This window comes from Brassica napus, chromosome A8, assembly GCF_020379485.1.
Source record: "Brassica napus cultivar Da-Ae chromosome A8, Da-Ae, whole genome shotgun sequence".
In the NCBI taxonomy this organism is placed as follows: Eukaryota; Viridiplantae; Streptophyta; class Magnoliopsida; order Brassicales; family Brassicaceae; genus Brassica; species Brassica napus.
Window position 1 is genome coordinate 13,350,535 of NC_063441.1, and position 13,057 is coordinate 13,363,591.

General features: G+C 33.6%; 2 protein-coding genes across 4 annotated transcripts; both read right to left on the bottom strand.

The window, feature by feature from the left end:
- Window positions 1-2,735: 2,735 nt before the first annotated feature.
- On the bottom strand, window positions 2,736-3,974 carry LOC106361025 (bZIP transcription factor 11-like). Its single transcript, XM_048738839.1, has one exon. The coding sequence runs from the start codon at window positions 3,383-3,385 to the stop codon at window positions 2,957-2,959; it is 429 nt and encodes a 142-aa protein (XP_048594796.1). The 5' UTR covers window positions 3,386-3,974; the 3' UTR covers window positions 2,736-2,956.
- A 4,241-nt stretch (window positions 3,975-8,215) lies between these two features.
- On the bottom strand, window positions 8,216-12,238 carry LOC106361024 (phosphatidylinositol/phosphatidylcholine transfer protein SFH1). 3 transcript variants are annotated; one of them, XM_022689979.2, is made up of 13 exons: window positions 12,168-12,238; window positions 11,931-11,996; window positions 11,598-11,850; window positions 11,105-11,204; window positions 10,704-10,970; window positions 10,527-10,604; window positions 10,182-10,333; window positions 9,987-10,086; window positions 9,497-9,586; window positions 9,279-9,411; window positions 8,819-9,207; window positions 8,649-8,723; window positions 8,216-8,535 (listed from the first exon to the last, which is right to left on the bottom strand). In XM_022689979.2, the coding sequence occupies exons 2-13, from the start codon at window positions 11,947-11,949 to the stop codon at window positions 8,521-8,523; spliced, it is 1,671 nt and encodes a 556-aa protein (XP_022545700.2). In that variant the 5' UTR covers window positions 11,950-11,996; window positions 12,168-12,238; the 3' UTR covers window positions 8,216-8,520. The 3 variants fall into 3 exon arrangements, with proteins under 3 accessions (XP_022545700.2, XP_013656177.2, XP_022545701.2); XM_013800723.3 differs by having other exon boundaries at window positions 8,819-9,198; window positions 12,168-12,237; XM_022689980.2 differs by lacking the exon at window positions 12,168-12,238 and having other exon boundaries at window positions 11,931-12,074.
- Window positions 12,239-13,057: the final 819 nt, after the last annotated feature.

Below are 13,057 nucleotides of genomic sequence, written 5' to 3' on the forward strand. Positions count from 1 at the left end.
GAGATCTATACTATTAAAATCGTTAAGTCATCATGTGTTTTAGGTCAAGTACCGGCAACTATTGTTTCCTGCACATGGCAAATTTCTCATAATTGATTACGGTTTCTTAATTAATTCTCATCACCTGCATTCATCATTCTAGCTTTGCAGTCTAAAGGTAAAAGGTACTTCCAATGACGTTTTCACATTCTTATTTTCCCATTCACGTTTTTTCCATACAGAAATGGAGAATGAAGAGTAATCATGTAGAGTATAATGTTAGGAGTTAAATCCTTATGTCAATTATGTCTTTTTGTTATCTTACGTTATAGGTCTTCGGAACCTACAAAAACTAAGCAGTAATTACACATCTTCTCGATCACTGATATCAAGATATAGCCCAGATCAAAACACATAAGATGCCTTTTTAATTTCTCATGTCTCGACACATGCACGATACTCTCAAGAGGAATAATAAACTTGAAATAGAGGTAGAAAATATTGCAATTATCAAACAGGAAACTCCTTTTTATAAGAAAATAAAACAAAAGAGGCATCAATTTGTTTGTATTCATTAATGAAACATCCGTGATCAATGAATATAAAACAAACTACGCACCATCCATCTAAAGTATATATAATACTGCCATGAAAGGGTAGAATAGGATTCCCCATTGTGAGTCACGATGTATTGTAACCATTATTTTGTGATGTACTGGTCTATGGCTCTATTGGTGATATATCTTCGAAATTAAAAACCAAAAAGAATTAAGAAAAATTCGAGATAAGGAAATTAATTAAAAGAAAGCAAGGAACACAGGATGCTAGAATTTCACATATTTTTGAAAGTCTTCTATAAGTATCTCCAAATCTATGAGTTGACATTAATATCATGGAGACATCCGCACTTTTTGAAGATTTACCTTTGTGAAATTTTGCTTTGGTAGTAGATTTCATGTAAGAGTGCTGACAAATAAATTATTAAAAGCAATTTATAAAAATCAGACAAGAAGAAACTAGAGCAAAATAACTCTTTACTAGTTAGCTGAATGATCGTGGAACTTGATTAATAAATGTAATGGCCGATTAAAAAAGAGAATGTTAACTAATATTCAATATGTCGTTTTCTGTTACAAATGATATGTATAATATAAAATACATGTGACCAAAGGTTTATAACATAATGATGCATACTAATGTCGCTGCCGTTTCATAACTTTAACTCAAATCTGATAGTTTGTAGTCTTGTAGAAGACAAGAAGGTCAAAATAAAAATATATGTATACGCTATTCTATTTGACAAGAGTATATAGAATCAGAGCAGAGCCGGTCCGACATTTTCAGTTTTTTTTGTGCTATACGCTCCGAAATTTTATGTTATGAGAGTGATTAGTTGAACCGTAGAAAGTGACTTTAAATTTAATTTTCATCTACAACTTTAAATAGTATCAATCATGTTTTATCTTAGTTTTTAAAACTACAACAAAAAATTTAAAGCTACAGCAAAAACACATAAAAAATCTTATTTTCTAAAGTCCCATCTTTGTAACCGTAGAAAATTTTTAAGTATTTTCTTTAAATCAAAAAATTCTATAGACTAAATTGTAAAGTAATTTTTTTACAGATACAGCCAAACTAATCTTTTTTTTGTAGTGTCTTATATACCGCTTAAATTATCATTTAAAATTATGCTATTCTAAGCGGTTCGTTCATTTGCCTATGTTCCCCACTGGACCTTGTACAGAATGCAAGTGATGTTTTGGTCTATACTCAATACGTACTAAAATTTGTTTTTACTTTAATGATGACATTTGAAGTCGTTTACCATTAATACGCAAGAAACTCTTTTTTTTTTCCATCTGAGATTTTTATTAATGGGTCTAAGCCCAACCGAACTAAGCCCAAAGAAAACACAAACAAAAGCCCACCGAACGGACCCAAACATAACAACATCTTGGGCCTTCAGCCCAAACGAAAGGAAACCCGTCGAGGAAGAAAACCATCCACGTCCACCACGTGTTCGGATGTCCAGCACCCAATGAACACGCGTCAAGACGATGGAGATCTGTCATCCTCCAGCGAAACTGAAGCGGTTGGAAGAAACTCCGACGAACGGAGCCTCACCGGAGAAGAACCGTTCATCCAGAACGTTCTTCGCTGAATTCCAAGACGCTCAGAGAATCTACGCTTCGAAAAACACTATCGACATCGATCGATCCCTCAATGAATGAAAGGAAAGAGAATCAATAGGACCAAGGAAACTACAGAACCGTAGATCTAAACCATAATCGGGAAGACCCGATAAAAGGCCACCGTCACGACCAAGAAGGAGAGTGACACGGAGACAAAAGCCGGCCGTCCAATACCAGAAAGGAAGGTGAGGGCGCCAAAAGCAAAAGCCGGCCGTTCACCGAAGATAGATGCAACGCCGGAGACCGAGATCCGGCCGGATGAAACCGTAACCGGATAGACTTGAGCTGGAAGTCCTACGCCGGAGAAGAAGGCACAGACTCCAGATCCAAAAGCTGGCCGACCATCTAGAGAAGATGCGACGCCGGAAGGGCCCAACCACGGTCGATGAGTCGCCGGAAAAGAACCAGCGCAACCGCAACGCTTCTCCTCCTCAACTTCTCCTCTGTGAAAGATTCAAGAGAGAGAACAGAGGAAAAGGAGAGAGAAGTAACTATCCCCTTAACACGCAAGAAACTATATAGTATAAAACAGGGGGTACTTAAGATATCAAAAGCATACTAAAATATTAAGAAAACACTTTGTACTCATGCCAACAGAGCCTTTATTACAAACACTCATAACAAGGATGCTTTTAATACATAGAGACAAAGACGGAACAAAGCACAATCAAACAACGTAACCCCACTAATAGATTTTTTTTCATATATCTCTCTTTGGACGTATATTAAAATCAGACAAAAGAAACGGCCCCATTTGTAATTTCGAGGTTTTCTGGACCACATTTCTAATACAGTAACGCATCCGAAGACGCCATGAGAGGCTGGTTCATACAAAACATGTTCATATTCATCTGGTTCACGAGAAAATCATCAGGCTCTGGACCAGTCAGAGGGTTCGGACAAGTCCCGTTGGTGCTCTCGAGGAACTCGATGATGCCGTTGAGAGATTCAAGCCTGTGGCTGAGCTCATCAAGCTGAGCTTTGAGAACAGAGTTCTCTGCTTCGACGGTTAAGTAGTGCTGCGTCGTGATGCTGACACTTGTCAAGATCTCGTTGTTCTGTTCTTTAAGCTGGTTCACCTGAGCCGTTAGATCGTCGAGGAGCTTCTGTTTCTTCATCCTCGATCTCCTCGCTGATTCACGGTTCGAGAGCATCCTCTTCCTCTTCCTCTGCTCCATGAGACTCTCTTCCGATCCCGACGACGACGGATCCATAAAGTAAACACACAAACAAACAAACAAGCAAACAAAGAAACCCTTCTTCTTTACGGGAAGAGAGTGAAGCAGGACAGGACCCAGATCGATGACGTAACGAACAAGAAACAAAAGAAAGACTTTAAAAACTAGGGTTTTGAATACGAGTAATATAATATATAATGGAAGAATAAAGCTGGAGACTAGTTATTATGAGAAACTAAGAGACGTAGTAAAGCCAGTAAAGGAAGACAACAGAGAAAGATTGAACGAGGTGGGTCCTGCGCCTGATTGTGGAGTTTAGCATAAACCCAGAGAGGAATATCTCACTGAGTATGATCGGAGACATGTGTCTCAATGACCAAGAACTGCTGGTTAAGCATCAATGGTTTTGTTCTAATGTGTTTTGATAAATTAATCTCACAAAAGCTGAGATCTTAGAAGAACTAAACAAGGAGAAGAACAAGAAGAAGGAAGGAGAAATCTTTGAACGAGGGAGAAGAGAGAAGGGGAGGTCTGAATGGTTTACGGTGATAGAATTTATAGAAGAAAATTCAAGAAAAGCGTTTTGAGGGTTTGTGCAACTTGACGAGAAGTGATTACGTACATTTGTTTGGAATCTATTCGGTTGAAGAAGATTCTTTATTAAGCCTTTAAAAAAAAGATTATTTATTTATTTTATTTTATTTTTCTTACTTCTTTTCAGTGACATTTTGTCCCTACCCTTTGATAAAGGTTTAGCAAAGGAGTATCTAAATGTGTTTCAAAAAAAAAAAAAAGGAGTATCTAAATAAATCGGCAAATCTCCTAGAAAATTAACTAATGGCATTTAAATCTTTTTGTATTACTCCTAAAACATATCAAATCACATCTAATAAGTAATAACACATCCTAATCTTATGCACTTTGAATAAATGTAATAGACATACAATATTATTAAACTTTATCAACTCATGTACTATGTAATTTACTCTTTTAACCGATAAAGGTTTATAATAACCGGTTTAATATAGGTTAGTATACATAATTAGAGACCATATAATTTTATAAAAACGTAATAAAATCTATATCTTTTACTAACTGATATCAGTTTATAATAACCAGTTCATAATCGGTTATTATACATAATTAGATACCATATGACTTTTTAAACTGTATAAAATAACATTTACTATGAAAATAGTTAGATATTCTATGAAGGTATAAGAGTTAGTATTTCGATCAACCAACTTAGAATGGGATTTATTCATATTGATGAAATATCAATATTGGAAAACATAAGCATTTTAGTGACAAAAAAAGGAAAACATAAGCATTTTAAAAATATAAATATAAATAGAATATTCCAATAATATTATACCAAATATGGGTAAAATATAAATATTGTATTCAAAGATATAAAGCTTGTAGAAATGTTCAGAAATTCAATGGAAAGTGTACTAAAATTGTTCTGAGTTGGGTTTGAAGCTATTGTTCTTCGAAAGGTGTTTGTTGGATTTGTAGATGTTGGACCAAAAGGGTTTGTGGGAGCCTAATAGAACACATTAGATTGACCAGCATGAAGTTTTTCATATAAAAGTTGAACAGGAAAATAAGATACAAACATCTAAGTTAGACAAATGGATTTTGTTATGTGTGCCTTTATCTTCTCGCTTGAAGTCTTCCCACTTAATCTCTTCATGACATTTATCCTTATTTGACTATATTTCTTGTGTAGATGCATAAGACATGAACCTACTACCGCATTGTTGATTCCCAAAAGTTGAAGTCAAAGCTTGAGAATTTGCAAAACAAAACATGTGTCAGCATCTAAGAGAACACACTAGATTGAATAACATGAAATCCACCCTTAGAAATTGAACAAGAAAATCAATATTTTGAAAAATAAGATACAAACAAATGGATTACATATTAATTTTCTCTTAGCTAAGAAATTGGTGAATGTATTTTAATGTTTGATCACTACAAAAGTCATATTATAAATTGACAAATCAGTATTATTATTTATGTAATACCTGTTTTTTCCCAAAAAACTATGGTAGAACATTTTGTAATGTCTACATGGTGGCCATGGGATCTCTAACGGAAGAATCAAAAAATGTATCTCCATTCCGAAGCTTACAAAGTGTAGAATGTTTGACTGTGTTTAACATTAATTTTTTCTCTTATATAATAAGTTTTAATTTACATTTCTTTATTTAAATTTTATTGAATATGACTTGCTTATAATATAATTTTAAAACATATGAAAAGACATCCTTGTTAAATAATTTTTTTAATATGACCTTATATTTGAAGACAAAAAACTGAAATTCATTTTTTTAAATGAAAACTTAGATAATTTAAAAAATAATTAGATTGGTAAATACAACGTTAAAATAAAGTATTTCGAAAAGCCCAAAAAACCCAAAAAACTTTATAATTCTATTAAAGTAGGACTTTAAATATAATCTCTCTATATATTTATATTGAATTGGACTCAAATATTTATAGGCTATGCGAAATTTTGGTCGTGCTAACCCAGTTGACATCCCTTTATATAAAGTGGTTAGACTCGAGTGCTTTAAACATTATTTTGGTATAAATGAAAGTTTTCTATATAAAGTTTGATTTTATTTGAGTTTTTAGAAAACCAAATTAAACATATTGAACTTTCAAAATTTATAAACATGTAGATACCTTAAAGACAGAAAGTTCACACAAAAATAAAATACATAGTTAAACTTTCCTAATTGAAAGAAGAAGAAACTTGCCTAAGTGATGTCAAAAAGAAGAAGTTAAACTTGCCTAAATTTATTTCTTAACAGTGATTTCTTAGAAGGAAAGAAAATTAAAAAATACAGAATCTTTTTCAAGAAGAATGCAGATGAATACCTTTCCTCTTTTCTTTTTTGTATCAGTTAAATTGAAATTTTAGTTGATGTAAAAGCATAACTAAGTTATTTGTTATAATTTCTTTAGTAAATCACATATTCATGTAACGACAAAAAGAAAGGAACATTGATAATATTCTTAGTGTGTACTATATTTTTTAAAGCCCTTTGAAGCCAGAATCTGTTTAGAAATCTATGAACCATTAAACTAAAAAATCAAACACCACCACCAACACTGAGTAAAATAACAAAAATATAAAATAAAAAAATGAAAAGCCTGAAATAAAGATTTTAAAAAATATTAGAAACACAAAGGAATCTATGCTGAGTGAAAATGGGAAGAACATGTGTAAGTAGGCAGCGGAAGAAGAAAAAGTGAGAGGGACATGTGAGGTTGGGAAGAGAAGTCTCCAGGATCAAACACAGCTGTTTATTTTTATTTTTTCTCGAGTTTAAAGAAAAATATACGTATTATATAATTCTTCAGATGCCTTAGTGTTTTGAAGGATGGCATGTTCCCGATATTTTATAACGTGAAACAAACTACTTTGTGTTGGAGAATAACATTAGGAGTGAAAATTACATACTTGTACAATAGTGATTTAGTATATGATAATTAGTATATATTTCTACCGTCTTAATCAAAAATGAGAAACTACCTCACAAAATTAGTGAGTAGAGTCTTGTAAAGTTGTCTAACAAAAAAAAATCGGTTTTACGATCAAATCATTACCCTCACTTTACTTTAGAAAAATATCTTGGGAAACTGTGGAGGAGATTCACTGACCCAGCCCACTTCCCAAAAACGATGCATGAAATTCACCAAAATAGATTCACTCAACATGCTTTTTAGTCTACACCATAAATCGAATCAGGGGAATCTTTAAAAAATCAGGGATACTTAAAAACTCTGATTAGATTTTGAAATAAGGCATCTAAAACTGAAACTTTTATCATTGGTAATGATGTAACTCCAGTTTTGACATTCGTCAAGAAAAGATAAGAAATCATCTGAGGAAGTATATGTGCGTCCATTTATTAGACGTTCACGGTTCACTCGAATGAATATTTTGGTCTCAAAGTACAATTATTATTTTTCACATTGGTTACTGACCATAGTAGAAGATCTTTTGGCTTTTGAAGGTAACAAATGTTCTGAAGCATTCATGTGATCCTTTGTGTGTGTGTGTTCTCTAACTCCTTTGTGAATTTCGTTATCTCTAACAACCAGAATCCCCAATAATTCATGTATAAAGCCTGGAGATAGCTGCAAAGCTAATCTACACGTGTAGTCGTCTATCTCCTTTTAGTCTTTTCACTAAAAATCAAGTTCGCTTGGCAACAAATTAACAAACTTAGATTTCAGATATCTAATTTCATATATTTATATCGACGGGTCATGGTGCTTTCTTTGATGTAATAAAAAGTATATTGTTGGAAGAAAATATGATCAGTAATTATCATGGAAGGTACATACAATCTTTGAGTGGGGACTACCAAAAGAGACAATGAAAGAGGGAGGACCAAAGGAAGTAATGAAGGCAAATGCAAAAAAGGATTTAAAAAAAATAAATGCAAGAAAGGAAAACAAAAATCAAATTTGTGTTCTATCTTCTGAAATCACATGACTAAACAGCAAACCCTACATTATTTTCTTTTGTAAATAACCAGGTGGGCATGGTGAGTGCCCTTCAGAATAAAGGCATGGTGAGCATCATCACGGCTAAGCAAGGACATTGGCAAACAAGTCAGAAACAAAATCACATCAATTCAGGCCATGGGAAGTCGTTATACGGATACCATGGCGATATGGTTTGCTTCAAGATAAGTTTCAAGCTTTTCATATATATATATATATATATATATATATATATGTATGAAGAAGATTAGGCCTTACTTAAGAGCATTCCAAACAAAGTCTCATTCATTGTACAAACGTTTTTATTTGAAATAATTTTATATTTAAAAAAAAATCAGGTAACAATCCAAAGCTCCATCATTTCAATTCACAGATGTTAATACAAACGGTTAATAATACATATACAATCAAACGTAGGTTATCATGTAACTCGTTGATAAAACAACAAATACTTAATAGAGAAACTGAAAAACACACACACAAACAATGTGACAAGCAAAAAGCACAAATAGTATTCCACTTCAAATAATTGTACAAGTCAGATGCTTTAACATGAATATATTCCTCAACTGAAAAACAAAATCACAAACTCTCTCTGATTCAGCTTCTTGTTTCATGATCTCATCCCCTTTCGTTTTGCACATTCAGAAGCCGAAAAACTGGAAAAATGTAACACAATAATTATGAATAGAAAAAATTGTTTTTAAAAAAAGCTATAGAAACAATTGTGCGAAGTTGAATGATAGATGTTTATGATTTTTTTTGTCCTTACCAGCTTCTTCTTCTTTTTCTTTTTCTCAATGTATGCCAAAATCTCCTTCTGGCTCACAAGGGCCTCCTCCAAAGCCTAAACCGAAAAGAACCCAAATTCAATTATTGATTAATAGGTTAAGGCTTAAGAGTCAGATTTAGTTATATTGTGGGATATTATGATTGTGTTACCTTCTTGGTCTCAGTCAATTCTTGCTCAAGCACTTGAACACGGTTAAGCGCAGCCTGAAGTTTCTCCTCTTTTTCAGAATCGACATTAGCCGGTTTCAAATCAAGGAACATGCACTTGTCTTCCAGCTCAGCCATGCGTTTCACCATCAACATATACTCAGAGCTTGAGACTGGTGCTGCAAATTGAGCTTTGTTTTGCTTAGACAGAGATTCCTCATAACAAACTGAGTTTCCATATAAAGCAGCCTCAGTGAGTTTGCGTGGAACGTCTTTAGATAGTCTAACCATTGCAACAATTCCCATCACAAAGGCCATGACCCCTCCCACAAGTAACCCATCCCTTTTCTTTGGTGCCCCCTTCCTCACGTAACACTCTAGCCCTACAGGAACTTTAATTATAGTGCGTGTAGATGAAACATTTTTTTCCTTCAAATTAAGCTAAAAATGAGAGGTGATATACCTTTAGAGACTTTAAAGCTTTCGGATTTCTGAGTCTTTACAGGCCATGCCGTATCCATAGACTTGTCAATGGTTGCAATTTGCTTCTCATGTGCATTGTCTTCATCCCTTTTCTTATTGTTTCTCTCAAGACTCTGCGGTGTTAATGGAGAATCTCGGTGAAAGCTTACCCTCGAGTATTTTATCTTATTTGAAATGTATTGTTGTTCTGTAACTTACTTCCGGAACTGAAGTTGATCTTCCTTGGTCAACATGCTTGTGTTCATCTTCTGAAATTGGTGAGCATTTTGCTTCCTTGTTTATAGCCATCTGCTTCCATTTTAAAAATGTTTTTATACATATAGTATTTTGATTGTAGAAGTGGTTTAAATCAAGGTGTAGCAGTAAAATAAAATGTTCGTTGGATTAATTTTTACGATTAGGAAAACCGCTTTTGTAGATAAGGAAATTTTCATAAAGGTAAAAGAAATATTAGTTGTTTTTTGGGTATAAATTCGGAAAATATATATAAGAGGTTGTAAATTATCCATTCACACAATCAACATAAAAACCGTAAATCAGGTTTTTGACTCAATCCATTCTCTAAATTCTTTTGTTATCCTCGAGTTTGAAAAGTATTTGTTTACAACAATATCAGATTCAAGAACATAGTTAAACTGAATTTAATTTAGTGTCTAACTAAGGAGTATGTATGTAGATTGTCAATTACCTTGAGAACTTCAGGATCATTCCATGGACCTTTGTCCGAGCGCATACAACCTCCTTTGTCTTCACAAGTGCAAGCGCCTCCAAAGAACTCTGGCAACTCACTTTTTTGCAAATACCAAAAATATCTAATGAATATTCAAGTTTCGATAGCGAAGCAGCACTTACTTTAAATGATTCCAGTAACGTGTGATCTTACCTAGCATCGATGACTTCAAGCAGTTTGCTATGATATTTGTTCCCAAGAACATGAATCTTTGCCGTAGTCTTGGGATCAAGAAACGACTTAACTGTGCTCCACAATAGCCGGAACCCAGAACCCGCATTGATGATAAACATTCGGTTCAACGTCTACAAAGAAATCCAAAACTCAAAAATATTAAGACCTTGATTAGTTTACGTTTGTTTTTGTTTTTACATTTAGTATTAATTTAAAATAAAAAAGGATTTACAACTTGAAAAAAATAATAAAAAATCTAGGTTTCAAATTGCGAAAGCTCTTTTGTATATATGTTCACATACGTATAAATTATACATTCTTTACCTCAGGATAATTTTCATTGTCAATCTTGCAAAGCCTTTGAAGAAGCTCTCTCGCGGACTTGCTGAAGTTCTTAAGACCCTAATCACTCGGAAAAGCGCACATGTAGATTTAGACAATCAAGAAACTTACCCTTTTTTATTCAAAAACATGAAGGATAGATTTATCGTGTATACATACCACGCCTTGGACATCAAGGATTGTTGTGCTCTGATCAATGTGCTTATTGGCAGCGACAGAACAAGCAGGGAACTTGATCTTGAAAGTTTTCTCGAACTCTTTAACATGATATTTCACGTAACGGTCCATCGTTGTTACTTGAAGCAACTTGTTAGCATCGATTTGACCTAACCTCTCAATGTAAACCGGCCTGCCTTCTTTGTCGACTCCATGATAGCCTTGAGGGTAATGCTTCATGACATCATCGATCTCTTCGAACTCAAAATCCTTCATTATAATTAGAAACATATATTATAGAATGTTTTTTTTTTGCTAACGGATACATTATAGAACTTGTTTGTTAACCAACATGAGATGAGAGTTGGTCCAAAATGCTCCTAGATTTTAGCAAAGAGATTCACCTCAATGATTGTGTCAGCGCCAAAATCTTTTCTCCATTGAATCATGTCAGCCCACATTTGCTTAGCTTTCTCAATGTCAAACTTTCTTGCCCTCAGGAATCTGTTTGTGTTCAACATAAAAAAAATAAGTATTCTGGATGAAATTTCATGTTTCTGAAATTATGACAAATGATCAAATAAGATGGATCATGAACCACAAAATCAAAATTTTAATAGAAGATTTACTAACTCATTCTTTTCATATGCTATCTGATTTTGAAGTTTGTTTGTAATATGCATCAAATATTTTATTTTTGTTAAATTATAAGACATCTAAAGTTGGGGCATTTTGGACCAACTCTCATCGTGTTGATATAATCATCGAAGTGAACTTAATGTTATCACCTAGTAATTAGGTCTATAATGCAATAATAGTCTTTATGATTTGGTCAGGTAATTGGCTAGAAATTAAAAGAGATCAAATGGTAATAAAAAGAAGAAAAAAAGTATATACCGAAGCATCATATGGAGATCATCTAGTTTGGAAGGTAAGAGCTCGTCCAGGACAAGAGCTTGACGAAAAGCATCAAGAGCTTGAAGATCTTCTGCATCGATGTCGTCCTCAATCGGTACGGACATAACTCTGCTGGTGCTTCTTCGACCCTTTTTCTTGAATGAGTTCTTGAATCTGTTTGATGCGCTTATGGCTTTCTTCTTCAGTGAACACATCTTTACGATCTTCCTCTCCTCCTCCGACATCTCTATTTCTAATATTACCACGTTCCGTTTGCATTAGCCGTAAGAAAGAATTACAGGAATTATGGCATAACATGAAATAACGACTAACCAGATTTGGTCTCAGCCATGGATAGATTAGTTTTAAAGCACTCTGTTGCACACGGCAATTGATTACCTACCAATAAAATGTTGTCAGTTTCATTGAAAAGGAAGTTTAGACCAAATTGTCTTGAGAATTGCTAAATGAATTAAAAGAGTCAAGATGAGTTATAAACCAAAAAGTGTTTTAGAATCCAAAAGTTGAGAAACCTAAAGAGATGAATATTGAGAGAGGTTGATTTTTTACCTTATTGGAGAAGAGTGTTTGAGGAGGGGTAAGGGAGGTTGTAGATAATGGAGAGGCTCATTTGAACTACTTCATAATCATAACATGTTGACAACTCTTTTGGTTCTGATTCTATCAATCTACATATTGATATGGTCCTAGGCTTTTTGAATTATATCTATATACTTTAAAGAAAAAATCTGACTCTTTAAAAAAATAATAATCATAGAGTAGCAAACCAATTAAATTAATTAAATATGAAGATAAATAAATAAATTAAGTATGGTAGATAAGAGACAAGCATGTCTTTGTAATAGAAGAGGTGCAGCCCACTACTTGAACATTGTTTCAATGTTAAAAAACTCTTGATGTCAACCAAAGTATCTCATGTTATTAGTTCTTTATTTATTTTTGTAGTGGTCTAGCGTTGTAAGATTATTCATCAAATGAAATATATACACTGGATTTGGTTTACATGAAACAATATCAACACCAAACAGAATTGTGTTCTAAGAAGAAGGATTAATTAATTAACATTAAAAAGAATCTTTTTATTTAAAAGAAATGATGGCATATATACATACAAATACGTTCATATTTGTAAATAATATACCCCATGATCATTCACAGTTATAAGTTTAGAGAAAGCTGTTCTCATTGTACCACAAGCCAGTAAGTAGTAGTAATAATATTTTAACATTTGCACCCCAAAAATATGTAGCATTAGGGCCTGACTGGTTCAAACGCAGCGGTTGCGGTTGCGGCTGCGGGCGTTTGCGGATGCGGGTGGTTGCGGTTTCTAGCGGTTTTAAGAGATTTGTACGACTGGTTCTGCGGTTAAAAATTGGTGCGTTTGCGGGATAATTATGACTGGTTAACTACCAAATACAGCAGCGGTTAAATAATAAATT